The sequence below is a fragment of the Anopheles marshallii genome, chromosome 3 (genome assembly GCF_943734725.1).
Source record: "Anopheles marshallii chromosome 3, idAnoMarsDA_429_01, whole genome shotgun sequence".
Taxonomy (NCBI): domain Eukaryota; kingdom Metazoa; phylum Arthropoda; class Insecta; order Diptera; family Culicidae; genus Anopheles; species Anopheles marshallii.
This window is the reverse complement of record NC_071327.1, coordinates 73,283,851-73,305,484: the sequence shown is the minus strand read 5'-3', so window position 1 is coordinate 73,305,484 and position 21,634 is coordinate 73,283,851. Positions and strand designations below refer to the sequence as shown.

The following is a 21,634-nucleotide window of genomic DNA, read 5'->3' as shown; positions in this document are numbered from 1 at the left end:
TTTGCACCTTGTCCCCTCGCTCAGAAAACTTGTTATCTTCCAGTTCTTGCTGCTGAGAGTTTGAGATGGAAAATGCAACTTCGGCAAATTGCGTGCGCCTTAAAGCGAGTCGCGATAGTCGCACCATAACAATGGGGAATATAAAAAACTAAATAAAGATACGATCGTCCAGCGTAGAATTTAAGCAGCACTATGACGTCAGTCACACGGAACAGCTGATCACGCGGTCTAGCGGTTGCGGGCGAAATTTTCCCGGAACTGACGTGCGTTTCTTTTTTTTTGTTTGTGGGCCCGAAACGAAGCTAGTCACGCAATCCCGACGCTTTAATGGGAACGGGAGCTTTAGATTTCGATTGCGAAACCGCGGCAAATTCATGCATCACTGTGCGGTGGGTGAACTTGGAAGGGAATCGTCCGTGAAACAAAATAGAACGAACATTGACCAATGAGTTGTAAAAAGAAACCCCGGATTGAAGTTGCATTGTTGTACAACGCGCAATTAAGCGGAACACGCACACTTACGTGCTTGCCGAAGGAAGAACGAATAAAAGTAAACCAATTCCAGCAGTAATGTCGCGCTAATTAAAGTGTTTCACGTGATGTCCTTTTGAGCTAGCAGACCCTAGAACACCACTTCAATGAAGTGGTAATTAAAGGATTGCCTTTAAACACGGGTGTATGGAACGCGCCCTTTGCTATAAAAAAGAAAAAGAGCTCACTTTTAAAAAGGAATTCTTCGACAAAAACCAAAACCCAACCAAGCATTGTCTCGGGACGCTGCGGTTCGTTAAAGCCAAAAGCGTGAAAAATCCCATCATACACAATCCAGCGCGACGCTTCTGAAGAATGGCACAAATGTAAATTTAACGGTGTCAAATGGCAGCTTTTATGTTCATATCTTACCGAACGCGGAGGTACGCTCCCCGGGACGCCGTGACAGGATCAAGAAATGAGCGCAAAAATGTTCATTTTATATCGTGTTAATATTTTATCAACTTCATTCTTTTTCGCTCATCCTGCCCCGCCGGCTCGCGATGGGAGAAGGCCACGAAGTGTCCCATTTTTTCCCAACCATTTGCCACACCGCCGCGCCCGGTTGGAGTCACCATGCCAAGGACAATTTAGCTGGCAGATACTGCTGCCCTCTTAACTTGGCTTCATCCGTCATTCGGTGCGGCCCGCCCGGGTGAGCCTTCCCGACCCCGGGACGACGTGTTTCTTCGGAGTGTGTCTTTATTCTTTTTTTTTTCCTCCTTTCGCAGCCTATCTCGGTCCCGAAACGCTGACATAAATTGCTCGCCCAAGATGAAATAAGACCCCCGAACGCGAAAGACACTCGCCCACGCTTGTGTAGGTGTTGCATATTTTATTACGCACCGTGGCCTCGAGCTACGCGTTCGCTGTTCGCAAGAAGCGGAAATCAATTCCTCTAAAAGATTTTTCTTCCGTTGCCCGTGCCCGTGTCACAGGACAGGATCGGGAAGTGTATGTCACGCCGTAAATACGCGTCGAGAAATGAAAAATCTTATTAAGGCATCCTACCACTTAGGACTGTTTTCTGCCATGAACTTCTCCTTTTACCATCTTTTCGATGGTTCGTTCCATGGTGTGTGTGTACAGCCTGACGAAATAACATGGCTTTTGCCCGTCGGAACACTGGTCAGAACGATTTACCTTGCATTATGTTTTTTTTTCCTGGATACCGTCTCGGTAAAGTCTATTTCAAGCTTACGCAACCTTAAAAATGGTCTACATCACCTTCAGACCACGCAAGGTGAGATCATTGAATTCTATCTTACCTATCCGCAAAAAAAGGGAAGCAAGAAATATACCCATCCGCACCTAAAGATACCACCATCACACCAATAATGTCCCGAGCATAAAGCCTCGATAGAAATGTGCTTTCTATGCAAATGAAGATTAAGGTTAGGGAAATATTTAAATTTTCGGCATCGGCTGGCTGGCGGGGTGGATGTTTGATTCAGGTTTTGGCGTTCGAAAATGGTGAAAAATGGGAAACAGCTCACCATAAAGAATCCTGCTGACCAAACTGTGGCCAGCGCAATGACAAACGAGCGGTTCCGTTGTCTGACCCATGCATGGGACAGAACAATTTGTGGGCATGAAGATGTGGGTAGAAGTTTGATTTCTTATTGGCTTTAAGCTGTTATCAGGTATATCTTAAAGCTCATAAAAAGCTTAATTTTGAATGCTCAAATATTGGCATAAATTGTATTGGCATAAAATATTGGCATAAAATAGCTCAGTACTGTCCACTTTACATGCATTTAGACCATCATGAAAGATAGTTTATTCACAGCTTAACTTATGTATTTTAGATTGCATAAATACGTCACACGACAACACATTTCTTTTCCCAAAAAACACCGAAATAACCCTTAATTGCGTGAATACGCTCCGTTTTGTGGCGGACGTTTCGAGTGCCGCTTTTCTTTAACGATATCGTTGTCTTCCATCGGTTGATTACTTACGTATTCTTGCCCGAAAATAAAAGACGGCGAACCGATGCCACGCTGAAGCGGTGCGTGTTCTAATTTCCAATCAGCTGAATGATTTATGGCACACTTTAATAAGGAAACCTTACACCACGGCACGGCAAAAGACACTTTAACCTGCGAAGAAATTGAGCCATCATTGGTTCTCGAGTGTTGCCGACCCTGTTCCCGCGTGCCACGGCGATCCTGTAAGGATGCGATTGATAGGGAAAAAAAGGAAAACTTCCGCCCAAGGGCATGTGCTGTAGCACGAATACCCAAATTGCTGTAATTATGAGCTATCTCGAACTTTGGCTCGGGGAATGCTAGCTGTGGCAATGCCATTCTGCTTCCCCATTCTTCTGCTCAGTTCAGTTTTTTTTTCAAACACACCGCTCGGATGGGTCGGTGGTATGATTAGTTTGTCTTTGCGTCCTATTCCACACTGTCCCGGTTAATGTCAAACATCCTGTGAAGCCCCGATGGCACACAAAAAAAGGGGTTAACGGTGCTTTTTATGGGGTGGAAAATAATTTATTCAGCTCGGAATGATACGGTTTGCCGGGTTACGGTATGGGAGAGCTGAGGTGGCCGAAGGGGCCAAGCGAAGGGCGCGGTTACATTAGAATGACAGCTAGCATTCACGCAACACGTGCCATCACTTCCCCCAATTCACTGCTTCCCACTTGCAGCCCTACGGTTTCAGGTGTTTCGATTCGTTCCATCCCCCTATTAACTATCGACGTCGGTCAGGAACCCCGGTATCCTGTCTGTTTTTTTATTTTTATTTAGACGACGCTCCGATAACGAACACACCGATAAAGAAACGCTTCCAGCTCGACTCGGTAATGCGTTAGTGTCGGTGACGGCCAGCGACCTGATCCGGGCGACATGTTGCTCACATGTCACAATAGTACGTACGCGCAGCTGGTTACCCCTCCATGGCAACACCCTGCCACCGTACCCTTAGCCGGTCGTATCGTGCTAAGACGGATCACACATTCATCATCAGCCCTGGCAGACGGGGACGTTGTCCCGCAAAAGGGGTGCGCTCGGTATTTTATCAGCGCTGCTTCATCAAACAGAAATTCGGAAGTAACTGCTTTCTCCGGTGCGCCAACAACTACGACTCGTTGTGACGGCAAGCACTGTCAACCCCTATAATCTTCTGGAAATAATTTAAATTATTGATGGCAACCGAACGCTACCTCATCGCCATTCTCAAGCCATCAAACCAACCAACGAAATGTTGAAACAGAATCGGAATCGGAAACACATACACATCTGCAACTTTTGCGTTTGCTAACTTTAAATTATTAAAACCATGGCCGGCATCAGCAGATCAACACTGTCAGCTCGCTTTGGCAGGGTGTGTTGGAAAAGGAGCGAGAAATGAAATTGGCCTCGGGGCGTGGATTGCTTTAAACGAGCGCCGCTTGTATCGAGCGGTTCTGGTCTAGGTCCTGGGTGGTGGTTCAATTATTTTCCCAAGCGGTCGATGAAAACCCAGGCTAATGGGGACTGGGTTGCCGACTTGAAAGTATTTGGTGAAGGAAATTCCAATATTTAACTAGACTGTGAGGGAAGTATTGGATTTCTTTTTCTGTATCAAAAATAATATATTATATCTTAACGTTGCATCAAGATTTTGAGTTAGAATTTCGTAATATTATTACTTCTACGCTTTTAGATTTAAACAACTAATGTTGATCACTGTTCAATAGAAGTTCATCCATTAGAGGAGACAAAAAAGGATGTAAATTTTACAATAAAAAATCTTAAAGTTTAATGAAGCATAAAGATAATGTTGCAAAATTTTACCGTGAGAATTCGACGCTCGGAAATGTGATTGCCATTTAAAATGCTTTACGATCGTACATAACGTTCCTCCCGGTGGATAGGGTGCTGCCCTAGAGGGTTTTGTCAATCCTTTCCGCCACCTTCTCCGGGGGAGGGGAGAGTTTTTCCGTTGTCAAAGCGATGTCGTTAGAGTACGAAATTAGAATATTTTATCAGGAGGGCATCCTTATTGCCTGCGTTGCCTGGGAGGTAACAGCGCTGAGGAAGCACCTGAAAGGAAGTGCATGGGTAGTGATGGTTTGTGGTGGATTTTGGTTTCTTTGCAAACCTCCAACCCGAACTCCTCACCACTCGGAGTGGTCGGAAAAATGGCAGTTCACCAACACCACTAACAGATCCACCACCTCGCTGAGGGGAAATCTTCACTTACGCACTCCAAAACGCCTGTATTATTGCTTTTCCAGTACTGGACGCTGAGAGAGAGAGTTTTGATGTATGGTTGTGTGTATGGGTGTATGGGCTTGACTGGAATGAAAATTAGAACTTTGACACAAGCATGTAGCTTTGGGGCGTGAATATTTACGGGGTAAAAAACCCTCCGAAGAACAACAACTCCGCAATACCAACAGCAGCACGATTAGTGTCCTTGGTGACGCTGGAAGAATTATGATGGTAATACATAGAAGCAGTTGGCATGAGTAGACATGCCCTCCACCAAGAAGGGCGCATCTCCCAAAGCATCATTTACATTTATCGATTTTTGACGATTTGGTGAGAGATAATTTGAAAAGTTTTCCCATCGATCGGAAAACGCCCTTCATTACGTTGAGACTCGCTTTGCTATGGGTGGTGATGAATTCATGCCAGTTCCACCTACATGACCCATCCCGGAGTGTGGTTCACTTAGCTGGGAGTATTTTTCGTGTCGTGTTGGTTGAGAATCTAATTTCCCAACTTTTTCGTCTAATAACGACATTTGATGTCGAAGATGCGAAGGTAGCTCCAGAGGACACTCCATCTCCGCACAACTCGAGTGGATATGATCGGTAAACGCTAAAGTGAAACTGCCACAAACAACCGAGTGTGTGTGTGTGTATGTGTGGGCGAGTTTGGTTCCAGTGCACTGTCCGGGTGTTTTACAAAATCCTCAGTAAATAAAGGATTTACTATATCTGGTACCGTGCAGCACCAAGCGGTCACCAACGGTCAATGGCAAATGATGCTGATGATGATGACGGTGGTGGCGTTCGTACCGGTTCAGTACAGTGTTGCTGGCAAAAAAAACCCACTGGATTAGCACCCAGTCAGCACCCAGTGCCGTGGCGGACACCGAGAAGCCATCGGAAGCCACTTCACATTTAGCACAACATTCAACGAAACGAAACGACATCGGAGAGCAACAACAAAAAAATAGAAGGACTCGTCGCTAAGCAGGCAACTCATAAAATGACGTACAAGAGAAAAAGAACTCGACTCGAGTGGACATCACAGAGTGGACAACACGGAGTGAACAAGCGAAGGAAAACCCGGGGACAAAGAAATGTCAGAAAAACGACTGTCGACAGGGTTCTCGGTTCGAGTTTTTCGATATCGAACGTCCAGTGCTCGAGTGGCAATTGTGCCACGGTGAAATACTTTGACTTACTTCAGCACTTTCGGCATTTCTGGCCGGTGCCATTGGTTCGGGTATAAGGGAAAAGCGATGTCCAGAGCGTCCCGCAATTGCAGCTACTTCTTTTACGAGATCATTCCATCCAATCATATAATTTAACGATTATTGCAACGGAAAAGGTCAGGCATGGGTTCGTGTGGATAAAGATGGACCGTTTCCTATCAGGGTCGTTTGTCGTCCGAGCCAGGCGTGATTGAATGGAGGTTTTGTTTGGGGGAAGGAAGCAGGCAACACAATGGCGGGCCAGGGAAACAAACCATCGAAATCGAAGAATAATCCCCGAGGAATCCTTTCCCTTTGCTGCTTGCTGGTGATGGTGATGGAGGAGAAATCCATTCCTTTCTCGATTTCGGAAGGAGTTGGCTGAAGTAGTTGTATTACAATTTAACTCTTTTTCTCATACTGCTTCAAATGGCTTACGCTTTTAGAAGCACTTCCTGCCTTCGGAAGCTAGGCGTAGGCGATGGAGTTATGGAGTCGATTTTAAAATGCATTCCCTTTCCGAGGTAGCGTGGCTGTTGTGCATTTGGTGCAGAAATTTACGACAAATGGGTGGGCCGAGTGAACACTATTAAATTCAATAGTGTGCACAAACAATCGTGGTCTGTCCGCCCCGAGAAGCTCATAAGAGTAGCGTGCCAGTGCGGTTAGCCGATGGGGGTTAAACTGTTCGATGGTCCTTTCATCTACATCTGACCTCTATTATCTACAACTGACCGAGCAACCGGCCGGCATAATAGTACGGTTTGTGGGGTTGTTCGACACACCAGACAGTGACAATATATTCGACAAGTTTAGTATCGCTTACCCAGTCCCGGACACAAATTTAACACCTTCTTTGGGGTTGGCTTACGGGCGAGGTTGGCTTTAATTTTATTCCAGTTCCTGTATGCGCCCATCGCACGCGTGGGTTAGTGTTGCGTTTGGTGAGCTCTGCAAATAGTGTGCCATGCGGGAAAAAAGGTTCCAATATGGTAAAAAGAACACAAAACACCCTTTGCACACTATTACTTCCGGCGCTCATGCAAAAAAAAGGGGCAGGAATAGAAAGAATAAACCAACGCAAGCGACAATACGTGAGCAGCGATTTGGTGGTGAAATTTATATTTATTGTGTGTTTATACATAAATCCAACGCCGAAGACAAATAGCATTTTTCTGTATTTAATTTAATGCGCTACCTCCCCCCATTTCTGGTTGATTCGCTTAGCGATTTTCCACGAAACGCGCCCCAACGCGGGATCGGCTGTGGTTTTCGGCCTCCCCACACGGTGTGCATCGATGGCTGTGTGTCTGTTTGTTCGAGATTTTTACTGTTTAGCGAGTGCATAAATATTCTGTTTCCGTTTTATAAGCTCGCCATTTCCACGGTTCCTTCTTTTTTTGTTTTGCGCCACCACTGCGAAAGTCGTTTCCTTCCGGACCGCGTGACTCGCCATGCGAAGGAGAGAGTTTAATGGTTGATAGGGAGTGAGAGAAAAGCGACGGTTTTGGTGGTTTTGGAAGTGGCACGTTCGCCAAATGGCAAATGACCATACCCATTAACGGCTTTAGCTGCTGCGGGTGGGAAGGTACACCAAGTACGGTTGGCTGTTGCTTTTTAATGGTCTGTTAATTTTGTGTGGAGAAATAACTGGACTAGGTTAAACCCTGAAATCTAGTGCAGTGTAAAGAACTAGCCGCCATTGTGTAATAACTTGTTTGAAATATTGCAATTTTAAACATCCTATTCATTGGAACATTCCTGGAAGTGGAAGATGAACCGTACTGTTTGCAACCCTAAATGAAAATATGCCATTTGGAAGATCATAAGAAGCCCCAACGTACTGCAGAAGGTAAAATGAAAGGCATATCTTTATTTAGTTGTACGGTTGTGTTCTGGTCTGTTCATGCGTTAATAAAGTTGTACGTGTGCGAGGGTTTTTGGGCAGGGAAGTTTGTACGATCTGATTCAACCATACAACCGTACTGTTTCTCAGGGTGGGTCTGCCTAACTAAGACCGATCCGAACACTCCCACCTGAAACGTCTGCTTCGGAACGAGTTTATTACCGCCCGCCTAAACACACACACATTCCATTGCCAAAACCTCATTTAACCACCACCGTACAATTATATTTACTTTAATGTTTCTGCCCACCTGATGGGATGTTGGCCCGAAATGAAGCGATGATGAGATGCAACAAGTTAAAGCTGAGATGTGAGACTTTTTTGGACATAGCTAGGAGGGTTTTTTTTAATTATGAAATTAATAACAATTGTACATAATTATATTATCGAAATTACAACTTGAAGTTCACAGAATGAACGGAACAAGTTTCCGGATGTAACAATGTACAGGACGATAAAAGTAGGACTCTCCTCTCATGCTCGTAATGGAGCGCTTTAAGGGAAATCACACGTCACATCTTTTGTTGCAAGTATGAACTGCTTACTTCCTTTTATTTTATCCATTCCATTTGAAGGGTGCTTGAGCGTCCACACAAACACACCTTTAGCGGTATAGAAGGAACTCGTGCTCGGGCCGGGGAAGGATTTTACGATACACCAGCAAAGCAACACATTCAATTGAAGTAGTGTGGCATAGCAAAGTTCCAAGAAACACAAACCGTGGAGCGGACCATCCGTGAAAGTGGTGGAAAATTTTATTTCCCTTTTTCGCCTAAATAAATAAATTCACCCGGCCACGGCTGCAACGAAGCCGGACCGGGGCTTGGAACCGGACCAAATCCTTCCCACCCCCCGGTTCTTCATCGTACATCCGTGAAAATAGCAACCGAAAAAACCGCCCTACCCGAACACCCAGTCTTTTGGTCATTTACGGGAGCACTGGTCACTGGGCTGGACTGGATTGATGTTTCGGAGGATGCCGGCTCCATGTTCCGTATTCCTTTCTATCCTCCATCGACAGCGGTAAAACCCGAACAGCGGTATCCCGGGCCCTCAAAGAGCATACCGGAGAGTAATAGAGGTTATTTATATAAATAAAACAATCCATTAATCCCTAAGCGGATCGGTGGTAATGGCGGGTGGCCAGAATGGTACGGCGCGCGTACCGCCCCCGGCGGTGTTACGGAACGGATCAAGGGCGATGCTCCGGTACGTAAGATGATGGAAATTCTGGTTCTATTTTCGGTGGTTTGGTTGGGTTTTTTAAAGAGTTTTTCCGAAGCTTCTCCAGCTTCCGCGTTAAAGATGATCTGGCTATTTTAACGCAGCTTGTAAAACAGTGCTCTCGGGGATTAAGGTTTCAGCAGTCATCCAGCGGTAAAGTAATCGGACGATTAGTTGCATTTTCTCCAATCTGTTTCAGGTTTTCTGTTGCTTTGCTACCAATCTGGGACTGATGAGCTTTGAAATATTTTTTTCACACTAAACATTTACGCTTATGTTTTGAAAAATCAATCATAAATTATCCATTATATTAGGTGTTACAGAGGTTGAGTTTAAATCCGCTAATCCACGCATCGCTTATTAATACTGTATGCAATCTCGAAATCATATCATACCATACCACAACAGAAAACAATACCCTATTCCTACTTCGCGCACCGGAATCATGCTCCGTTAATCTGCTGATTAGTGCCCATCAACGCCACACAGCGGATGAATATTAGCCGCTCGGTGGACATTGTGCAATCGATGTCACTGTGGCACTGCTGCTGATGATGATGATAGTGCGACCTTAATGAGGATAATATTGAAGCCGCTCTGGCTGTATAAATCTTCATCCGTTCCGTTCACAATGGTCTCATTTAAACGGATAAACTCTCGATACTACTACACCCAGTGCGTACCCCGTGGTTATGCATCATCGGCAACGGCACGTCATTAATTATTGCACTAATAAACAATTCGGTTGACGTTTATAAAATGTCGCCCGGCATTTAACGTAGATCAAATGGATTGACTTGCGTTGTTTTTCTTTCTATTTTCCACACGTGTCCCGCACGGCAGGCTGCGTGCCGAGGGACAGGCCCTGGACGGACGGGAAATAGAAGGTAAAGCCGGTGCCTAACGTTATGCCAAACATCCGGTATGGAATGCACATGCATCGTCATGTACAGTCGGATGCACAAGCTGGGAATGGGGGTGGTGGGAATGAGAGATGGAGGTAATGCCATGGAAGCGAACCCTTTAACCCCAAAATGCCTGGCAGCCAAAGCGTGCTGGAATGGAACGTGTACGCACGTCATCAGGATATTCATTCGTTTGCTTCAGCTCCAGTGTCTACCCTCGGATACCGCTCGGGGATAGAAGATAGGAGGGCAACAGGGGGTATAGTGCACAAGTGATGCATCCGGGTACGTATGCAGTGTACATCGTTGACGTAGTACAGCAGCTTCCGCATCTGCCCACCGTCCGCTCCGATGGCATTTCTATTCACTGTTCTGCACTTGTCCCTGCAACACAAACGTTACCGAGGCGCGCACGACCGTTCATTTACACACATTTACATTGTCCCTTCCGGATCGGACTTGAGAAGGATTAAATGAACGTACCCGGGCAAACTGGGGTGGTGTGCCTCCCCGAGTGCACCAGGGAAAGATCAGGAGCATCGGGATGGCAATAGTACCGGCGTATCGATGTTACAAAACCAGAGCGACGTAAACAGTCGTTCCGTGCTACCGCTAATGTGCCTCATCAAGCGAAGATGCCAAGCCTAGATCAGACCACATGAAACCAGAACTCCGATTCTGCGGTTATGTTCACTTTCGAGGGCATCGCTACTCGAGCGCATCGGTTGGCAAGGTTGAGGTTGTGTGATGGCATGACGTGCAATACCTGGCACGGGAACTTCCCAGTAGATGTCGCTAAATGTGCATTTCGTTGGTGGTAGTAGCAAACAGTAGCTACTAAGAGCCATTCCCCAAAACAGCAACAGATTATATCGACTTATTTTGTGTTCAAAGTTTGAGTTTGGTATTTTATAAAAATTAATTTCTTATCACTTGTTTAACTTCCAAAATTTGTGAAACATTCTTAAAATGAATGGACATAACAATCCTTAAGGTTCTTCATGTACTGCGCCAATTGTAATCTCCGTTTTAAAACTTTTGTCGATGTTGTTTACTTCCCACAAAAAAAGGACATAAGAAGCGAGGCACTTGTTTTTGTTGCCATTTGTTCATCGCTTGGGTTCTGTTTTAGTACGGACCATTCTAACGTGGCGACCGCACTAATGAGGGATTTGCAGGCTAACGAAATACCCTAACTTTGTCTTGTCCGTATCGTGCTTCCGATGCGGACTTAACTTCTCTTCCTACCCGGGTATCTCGATGCCCGGAAGTCACGATGCTTCATGAAATTTCACGCAGTGTCCACGGCAGGGAAAACTATTTTAAATTGCCCCAACAATGACTGCGAACAAGGCGTAGTCTGCCCGATGGCGCACCATTCCGCCACTCGTCGCAGCTGGAGCGGTTAAGATCAACAACTTAAATCCTTAATGACAACACTGTTGCTGAACGGGGAAAAGTTTACCGTTGCAACGGCATTCGCCGTTTGGTCCGATCGAAAACAAATCCTCGTTTGAAGTAAGAAACCGAGCGGACCGTGTTGCGAGTTGAAGATGAGGAAGACACAGTGAGTCCGGTAATCTTTTCGTTCAAGATTCTTCGACTAGAGTCCTTTACCTTCCCTGGAAAAAAGTCCTCCAAGCTCGAGTAGGAAAAGAAGCTTTAACATGCTACAGTCAGGAAAACAATGTCATTCGGCTCCGGGTACTTCTGTCGTTGGTATTTCTGGTACTTTTCGGACAGCGCACGGCTACGCTGGCAAACGACGAGCATCATACTTCCTAGGTGACGGATTTTTATCGCTATCCAATCCATTTTAATTGCACCGTACACGAACCAGCGTCCGACAATGGGAAACTTTTGTCCATTCGAAACGAGCTGAAGCATTCCACCGTTTTGTTGCTTTTGTTACGGATTTTTCACATAGCAGCTGCCGTCTGCGGTCTGTTGCACGGAATGCATCGGAAATAGTTTGCTTGTTTAACAAGGCTACCTATTATCGTGTTCACGGTTTGTTAATTACTCGTACATTTTGACTCTCACCCTCTCTCTCTCTAAAACACATTTGTCACGGCGATAGTCTTGCTTTTTGGATCTCGGCCAATCAAGAAGAACTAGCAGTTAGACATCGGCATGTAAAAAAGAAATAAAATTAAGCAAATATGTTATGGAAATAGCGACTAATATGACGGAAAAAGGATCCACGAATGGATTTAGTGCTATTAGCGTACTAAATTTTCCTTCCACTTTATCGTCATCAACCTGTCGCTAATCACCTTTGATAGCAACTCCATTTGGTGAGGTAATCGTACTACCAAAACCAAAAAAGGGAATCAATAAACAGCATGTTGCTTAGCAAGCAACCAGGGAATTGAACACCCCAAAGTTAATGTGCGTGTTCCGCTCACTCTCTCACCCACTGTCACTTCCGATATGATAGTAAGCGATGTCTTTCCGGTACTAACCACCAACCGTATGATCCATGAAGTCCGAGCGATTGATTTATATTTTATTACACCTAAAAGGGATCTGCCTCCCAAAACGAGTGTCCCCGTGTGCAGGTGCACGGACGGAGTTGCACGCTGTTCCAAAATCCACCGTCGCTGTGGCCATTAGGCAATTTACTCCAAACCACTCTCGCCCCGATTGCACAACGAGGGGTTGCCGGGCGAATTGAGTGGAGTTGATTTACGGTGGTCGATACGGTGGACGGGCGACAAGGGAACGTGCCATGTTCTGCTTTCATCGTCCATAGTGTGCGGCATTTCCGACGCAAGACATATGTTTGTCCTATTCATTTGGGTGGTTTGTTACCGGATGAAGAAGAAGCAATCGTTCCACCACACTGGCCGAACCTTCCGAGCTCATTTTCTCCAATATCGGGGAACCCCAGTGCCGCGGGAGAACCATCCTATCGGTGCTGAACAATGCTATAAACTTCCTGGCCACTGCCGCACTGCCAACAATACCCGGTGTAACCCAGTAGCGCGGGCCAGGTTTTAGGTCCTTATCTCTTCCAAACACTTTGTTATAATCTGAAACATAATATAAATGGTAGCTAATTACGTTAATGGATGTGTATTTGTGTTGCGTGGGCTCACCACCGCTGTGTTGGGGGCAGTTGTTTCATTGTCATTCGCGGCCGCTTACTACCATTAGGTCCCGTAACCACCGCGTTCCGTTCTTCCGTCCATTCCGCTTCTATAGGCTAAACGTTTTGGGACGGTAGTGGCTGCCACCAAGGCCATATTGGTAAATCATACTCCACTGGAACTGTGTTTGTGTGTGGTCACTTTTTCGACTTTCCTACCCAATGTGCTGTGGAAAAGCCGCCCCAAACGAACTGCCCTCTCACACATCGATGACGAAAGATGATGTGATTGAAAATGAGAGTGTTGTTGGCGATGTAGATAAATCGATCCATAATCGAACGTGCACGCACAACTTCCAACCCAACCGGGACGGTAGAATCATCAAACGAGCAAAACTAGCATATAGTTGTGCCCTCATATATCATTCACTTTGAAAATTTATTTATTGCTTTTTGTGGCCAAACGGGCGAGAAACCGCTGCCTCCGCACACCAAAACTCTTATCAGACATTCCTTCGCATCCGGTCCCGTCGCGCCAACCCTTCAGGCGCGCTATTTGCGCGATTTGAATCGATGTTAGTAATTAATTAATTAGTCGAAGCCGAATCCTCACCACTTGACATCGACTTTAGGCTGCCGTTTTTGGGTAGCTGCTCTCGAAGGACCCGGTGGAAAACTTTGCTCGCGCATTGCCAACGTCTTGTGGCGTTGGCTCTGTCCAATTTTTCCCCCTTCTTTTGGGTTTCTCATAATCAAACGCCAGCTAGTTAGACCGGATAGCGAAGGAAAACTTTTCCACCATCAATTTTCCGACCCTTAAGAATGGTGGGAGATGATGCGTACGCTGTGCAAACGGTACGCAGTTCTCGAGGGAAGATGTTGGGACTGGAAACTGCAGGCGAAGGCGGTAGTCGCCTCGAGACGGACACGGCAAATGGCGGCCTACAGGGAATGCGAAAGTTAAACGGAAGATATCAGAAGTGGAAAAGAAATGGAAAGAACGTACAGAGTACCAAAAAGAAACCACTCAAGCAGCTCCACTACCTCGTGGAAGAGTAGAGAAATGCATTAAAAAATTAAGTAAATATCCTCCATCATCTTACAAAAATGTAAGCAGCACAGAACGCTGGACAGGCTAGTGGAATTCCTCGAGCACACGAAAGCAGTCCAGGAGTTCTCGGTGCGGAAATGGGGAAAAAGGATTCATCCGTTGGGACAACGCCACAAGTTGGGCAGGAAAATTGGCTGAAAGCTGAACGTTAAAAGAAATGTTCAGTAAAATCAGTTAAGGTTTATATTACAACCCAAAACGAAGGGGGAAACGATACACGAAGAGCGAATTAACTCCCACCAAGGGTAACTGTGAGTGATGGAAGAGAAAATAATTAGATGTGACTATTTAGGAAAATAGTTACCTTCCCAGCTTGGCCTCAATTCGCATCCGGTGCAAGGTGCTCGCATAGTAAGTTGTTTGTTTGCACGCTGCAAATGAAGAAAATTGACCTGCGTAAGGTGTTTTTAAGCATAAGCGGGTGGCAACAATTTAGCATTAAAGGTTTAAAGCCACATAAAGCTGACCGAGGAATATTTAGTCCTATTACACCGCAAGAAGCTTAATTAACCGCAAAGCGTTGACACCGTTTTATATGGCACCCGTGCGAGTGTTGGAACAAACAAACATCCAAATGTCTACGCTGTGCTCCGAACAGGCGAAGAAAGTCGCAATAAATGTGCTACGCCTGTGCTCCCGGTAAACGTTGCCAATCGCTACGCTGCAGCATCATTATGTTCACCAAAAGACATTAAATTATGCAAAAGATTCAATTACTCCCGGTCGGTACGATAAGATAAGAACATAAATTTCGCGTTCATCTTAGCCGAGCGCGGTCATTAAACCGTTTGCGTTTTGTGCGAAAACGGATTCATACGATTTGGGGCTTTCTTAAATGCTACCCAGCACATGGCATAGCTCAACCTTGCAGCGTACGAATGCTGAAACCACTTAGTATTGGCAAAATTATCTCGGTTTGGCTTGTAGCGGTTGAACTGTGAAGCTATTGTTGGCTGATAGTGGAAATTAAAATGCTCTTTTGCCGCGGAATGAAAGAACCGCTACTGTGGGGTTTTGAATTTATTAAAGCGCATTCTTCGGAGGCCTTTAATATTGACCAGATCTAAACTTTGAAGATGGATGGTTTGCGAATGTCATAAAGTAGCATGTCAAACGCCTTATTTTTCTGGAAAAAGATTTTCAAGCAATATCAAAACCACATTTAATTGTACAAACCCTTAAAATGAAAGCATTATTTTATGTTAAATATGGTCATCAAATAATCAAGCATCGGTTTCTCATTAACGTCCACTAGATCCACTTTTCTAAACCGTCATTTCGATGATTGCCCGGTGCAAAAGTTATCACACTTCTGATATTATGCACGCCAACTGTCACTTTGATCGAATGTAAACAAAAATTATAGCAAGTGAAAGAAAAAAAGCCCAAGTTGGATGTGAAACAGTTTGTGTTGTGTTTTCCGGGATGTTAGCGCGTTTGTTTACGGAAAATTGCATAATTTTCATCATCCAAAAATCGGAAGAAACCTTTCATCATTTCCGTTAAACAACCACCCACGAGGGCGCCAAGTTGTTCGCGAAGCGCAGTCGATCCACATCGATATGGAATCTCTGCCACCGAGGCTAGTGCTGCTGGTGCGTGTACAGCCGCCACCACCACAAGGCAGGCACTTCTTTGTTGCGGTGAGGAAAATTTAATTCCCCCCAATTTTAAACGCCTCCAACAGGCACACGGCCCAACGTTTACGGCCAGGGTGGCCTGAGTGGCTTTTGCTTTCTCACAATTCCACAAATTCGCTTACAGTGTGGAGCGAAAGAAAGGGATATGGCGTTGTGTTTTATAGCGGGGGCAGGTTTGCATACAAAGCGTCGAGATGTGATGGTGGCAAGCTTATACGGGCATTCCGGGCCCCGAGGTTTTTGGCTCGAGGATGCTGGAATTGAATATAAATTAAAAACCAGAATACATTAAAATTTCCTTTACACAACCATTTGCCGCGCTTCCGCCAGCACTTGCCTTCGTTGGAAGCGAACAATTTTCCGTTGCAAATCACTTTCCTTCGCCAGCTTTCTTCGAACGGCAGTTCCGACGAAGGGCAATCGGGCGTGGCGGGGGAAATGTCTTGTTCGCACATCGGAATGTCGACGGCCCGGGCACTGGGACGCTGAGTGTGGCAGGCGGCCTGCCTAAATTATGCCTTTACAATTTTATTGCGTTCATTCGATAAAATCCCCGTGACCGGTTTCCCCGCCTTTCGGCAACGGTCGTAAAGCATAATGCCTGAAAGGTCTAATGAAAATCTGATTTAACATTCGTCTCTCTTCCCCTTTTTTACTTGCAGATGAACCGTGCTATTCAAGTCAAGCCAGCGGATAGCGAGAACCGCGGTGGTAAGTTACGATTTCTCGTTTCGCTTCGTTTACGTGGATCTTTCCTTCCAAAATTACCACTATTTGCTGTCTTTTTCATTACCTTTTATCGATTGTTTTTTCTGTTGAGTTCCGTTTTACACTCACCCCAAAAACCCAATTCTTTCTTGATCTTTGAAAACAACGAAACACTACTATTAGAAGTTCGTACCATTCTTTACTACATCAGGTGAAGGATACAGGATTAATTAAAGTATTAAAACGCGTATGTTGCATTGTCGCATGTGCTCAATGTGAGCAACAATTTCACCAACAGCAACAAAAGTCAAACCTTAGCACAAAGCTAACACTTACAGTTTTGCGCAATACAGATAAAAGAGAACGAAAATAAATCTACTCGCAGGGCAAGTAAATTTCCATTGCATTGAAAAATCACCATCGTTCATCCTCGATGCGGTGCGGTGTGCGCTTTTGTTTTTATTTCGGGCACATTTCTTTGGCCCTATGCGTTTGCCGAAATGCCAGCTGAGAACCCATTTGGAAACGAGCTAAAATAATCATAAATTCACGCCAAAATTCAATCGCGAAAAGCGGTGCCATTTATCTTGCTTTTACCATTCACCCACCCCACCCACGAATGGTCGCGGCCCTGGGTGTTTGGGGCAATCATTCAAGATAGCATCGCGAACGCGCGAACGCGTCGATGTTGCTTTGTTTGGCTTCACCATTCACTTTGATTCACGACGATTGGTTTGATTTAAAAGTGGCCAGATTGGGCATTTGATAAGGGATGTATGAATATAAATATATAAAATAGGTTCCAATCAAACGAATGCTTTGATATCTGCACTTTCAGAACCGCAATTCCCTCTACTCGGTCCCTTCGTGAACTGTTATCTAAAACGACAATTTTCAAACTCGAATGCTTCCAGCTCTGTGGTCGTACATAGGGTGAAAATTGTATATGCCGTTTAAAGCCATCCTTAACGGGTCCATTACGGCTGTCCGGCAAACAACAGAGAACAAGACCTAGCCGAACGCAAGCGTAGCAACACACGCACACTTTAATATCATGCTAATGAAATAATTTCCAGCAATATAAATTACCTAATGTTCCTCTTTTCACAAAATGAAAGATAAAATGTTTCGCTATGCCCGCAATCTACATCGTACGGGCGTCCGTAAAACGTTCCATGCGGCCATGGCCGAAACAGCAACCGAGAGTAGGTGGTAATGCTCCTTCGTACGGTTTCCTACTTGCGGCAGGGCGTTGTTTTTGGTCGGTGCGCTGGAAACGCAAACAAAATATGTCTTTTGATATTTAATAATAATAACCTTAGCAACAGTAACGTACCTTCCCGGGCAACTACGAACCGCACTGGTGAAGCTTTACGAAGGTTCTTGCGTTCTCCGACGTGCACGGTACGGTGTGTGGGCCGAGTAGGTATGGGGAAGATGTTGGACCAGTAACAGTTCTGGTTGTGATGTGTTGTAATAGGGCTTTGAGACAATTTCTGGCACAATCTATCCGTATCCGGGGCAAAGGAGCGACATTTTTTGGCGACTCTTCTTCCGGATGTGGTCTGGACGTACTGAGCGATGAAGTGCAAAGACTCCGGTGCTTGGGTACGACGGGTCGGAATGACAAAACTTGCTCCATCAGCTTTATGTGTTACGTTATTAAAATTTATGTACACCGAGTACAAACAGCAAATGATCTTTTTTTTTCTTCTTACTTCTACTTGCTTCTTTCTTGGTCACCGTTCTTCATCGCATTTTCCACCACGCCACGGTCAGTGAACTTCGGTAACAAATGCCCAAAATTTAAGCCCCCTAATAGAGGAAACCAAAACGCATGAAGCACACGGACCGAGGCGTCGAAGATTTCATTAGCGGCAGTGGAGAGAAAAGGGACCGGGCCAGGCATCTGGTACCGGATAGTGCGAGGGAAGCGCTGTTTTGCACAACAGGCCAGAGGGCGAGTTATGAGAATGCTAATAAATCTCCATAAACATTACCGTCGGTCGTCCTGTGACGGCATTCCCCAAACAAGGACACGGGCCAGGGCAGACCCGGATGTACTGTGTGGCCTGTAAAAGACTTAATAGCAAATTGCTCTGATACACTTTGCGAGCTGATACACCAACCCACAACAAGCCCGGTGGGGTGGGTGTGCTTAATGTCGGTCGGCTCCGCAAAAAACATTCACCGTGTCTCACCAGTGTCGTCCAGGGCGGGAAGCAATTTCCATTTGATAAATGGTTGCATGGCGACAAATGTGTGTTTACAATTAAAAAATTATAAACCAAACATCAGTCGCCTAAAACAACGGAGCCTGGAAGGATGGAAGCGGGTTGGAACCAGGATGGGATATGGGCAAACTAATCAAATAAATGAAATACTCAGTCAGTGCAGAAGGAGCAGTGGTCGGTGCGCTCAAAAACCGAGCATAAAGGCGATGAATGTCTGTTGAGATATTCGAAGGTCTTGATGACCTGTTGGCAAGTTTGACGTTCTTATGACCGGTTGGTGCGTTTCGCATATTACGCCCCTGATAGGAGTTATTTGTTATTTCCTATCCCTTTTCATGTTAATCCGTCTCCAGCTTCTTCGCCTTCGCCCCAACACGGCAAGATTTATGATAAGACAAACCTCCCCCCGGGCCCACGAGTCTTCGAAATGGGTCGACCGACCGACAACACGGCCTCCCGAACGCTATTTTGGTGGGCTTCAATCTTCGTCAGTTCACCCTTTTACCTGTTACTGGCAGGGCGACATGTGTGCAATGTTTCAGTAATTGCCTTAATCCTTTTCCATGTTTTACAATCCGACCGTCCTCACACATCCGGCGAGAAAACCCCACCGTCTCACCCTCGCTGAATTCTGCCTGGTGTGTGACGTAAAAACTAGCTTGATAGATTCCGCCCGGATCCTCCGTCAACGGGCTGGGGGTTTAAGACAAGCTCATCCGACGGTGAACACCACGTAGTACACGTTCCGTGCTGCTTGCCAGGTACGGTCGGTACCGAAAGGGCTGTCAGCAGGAAGGTTTGATAATTTGATCAAATTAAAATCGAAACCTTCACGCCCCCAAAAACCGAAGCCCCGTCTGGGGCAATTCCTTTTCTTCGTAGCGCCGTCGAAGGAAGCAACTGCTCGGATGATGGTTTGTGGTGTGTGATTATGGAGGATTTAGTGGATGAGTGACAGGTCTATCGGTTCAACCGTCCTTCCCTTCCCCCAACCCCCCCAGCATGCGCTGTCGAATGGAAAGTTTTGTTGCAAGAGGACGGCTTCAGGAGTCCGACACGGTGGAACATGGGCGCCTTTCTGTGCTACATACATCCCGACCGCATGCGGATGGGGGATGGTGGGCGCTCAGCAAACTTAGCGAAGCAATTTTCCATTAGGAAAATTACATTGTCATTAGCAGGTGTTTCTCTGCCAGACCAGCTGACACCGCCCGAATGCCAAGGGTTGGGTACGATCTTGGGCTCCAAAACCGGCGGCTTGGCGCAGGTTGAGCGTAAATGTAATTTTAAGACGATGCTGAGCTTGCTTTCTCCTCTGAGATGTGAAGAAGAAGGAAGCAAACAAATAAAAAGAATCCCACACAACCGATGGTAACCGTACCATTAACGCCTCCATTCAGACGTGCCAAATGGGGGTTTGTGTGAGTAAATTAAATTCTTACACTTTAAAGAGCGCATCCAAACAGTAATTACACACAACGTGAGACAACACCGAGGACAAAACAGTATGGAACCAACAATCACGTACGGTTATTACTACTGAGAAGGGCGAATAATGAAATTTAGTCCCATCCAAAAAGGGCTGATATTGGCAGGGATGCCGTCGTTATTTCGCTTTCCCATCGATAACGCGTCCGAATATGCTGTCGGAGCTCCCGACGAGCAAATAAAAGCAATGCAACAGCGTTTTAAACAGTGGCCAGTTTAGCCACTGATAAAAAATGCATCCATTTCATCGGTGAACGAATTACAAACAGGGAAAAAAGGGGAAAATCTATGGAATGTGCCACCGCCCGCAGGGTACGGGAATTCATATTTCACATCCCTTTATCCCTCTGGGAAGGAAATGAACGGTAAAATTTCAACACATTAGTCGACTGATTGCTCCCATTAGGGCCTGGTACCGTGGTACCGTGTGCGCTCGATCCGTTCCCGATGCTCCCGGTCGGTCGGGCTTTCGATTCATAGAAAAGTTCTGAATATTTCATTGAGAATGTCAGTCATTTTCCCCCCGTACGTGGCAACGGGGCGGAGGTTGTGAACGGCTGGTGAGGGGGAAAAACCACACCACAGCACAACCGCCATCACGGCAAACCGACAAGTGGGATGGGTTTTGGTGTGTGCCGGGGTATTTCAATCCATTCCACCATTCGGCAAAAGCCAGTACACACCGGCAACAGTTTGAAGCGTGTACGGCCACTTTTGTGCATGTGCAGTTGCAGTTTCACTTCCATAACCCACAGAACGGTACGCTGGTGATGGCATTTTTATAGCTCCACACTTGCAAGCGCTCTCGTGTGCGCTTTTGATGGATTTGAATGGTTTGCGTCTGGTTCCTGGACGCATGAGGATGCACACACGCAAATTGTGCGAATATAAAAATGCATAAAAAAAAAGCACCGTGAATTGAACGTGCGCAATTAATGTTGCGGTTTATTTGTTGTTGTGCGGACGATATCTCACGGAGACAAACGTCGAACAAAAAACAGCAGGTTGATCTGTTATCTTTAGCGATTTATAAATGTGATGTTTATTTCGCTGCTAACACGCTGCGTACAGAATAGCAATTTTGGGGTGAAAAACATGCAATAAACATTATCTTCTGGCCATTTTCCAGTGGTGCTCGGACCCGGAGACTCTCGATACCCAGTTTGGTCCGTTGAAGTGAAGCCGTTAAATCAAACCCACCAGCACACGGGGTGTCACCAAGTGTTTGCTCAATTATCGCACCGAAAGCAAATTGGTCCATAAAACTCTCCCCAAACTACTGCGTTTGGCGTGTGTGAGGGCGTGCGAGAGAGATGCACACCGGCAAAAGGAAAATACTAACTGCCCAAAAGACATCCCGACCACACTGGACCACTGG

The 21,634-nt window shown here is 45.8% G+C and overlaps 1 protein-coding gene across 1 annotated transcript in view; it reads left to right on the top strand.

Moving 5' to 3' along the window:
* Nucleotides 1-21,634, top strand: part of LOC128715405 (CUGBP Elav-like family member 4) — a 303,826-nt gene that overhangs the window by 160,595 nt on the left and 121,597 nt on the right. Inside the window, exon 3 of the mRNA XM_053810298.1 lies at nucleotides 16,489-16,537. Within this exon, the coding sequence (XP_053666273.1) occupies nucleotides 16,489-16,537 (49 nt within the window). The remainder of the gene's footprint in view (nucleotides 1-16,488; nucleotides 16,538-21,634) is intronic.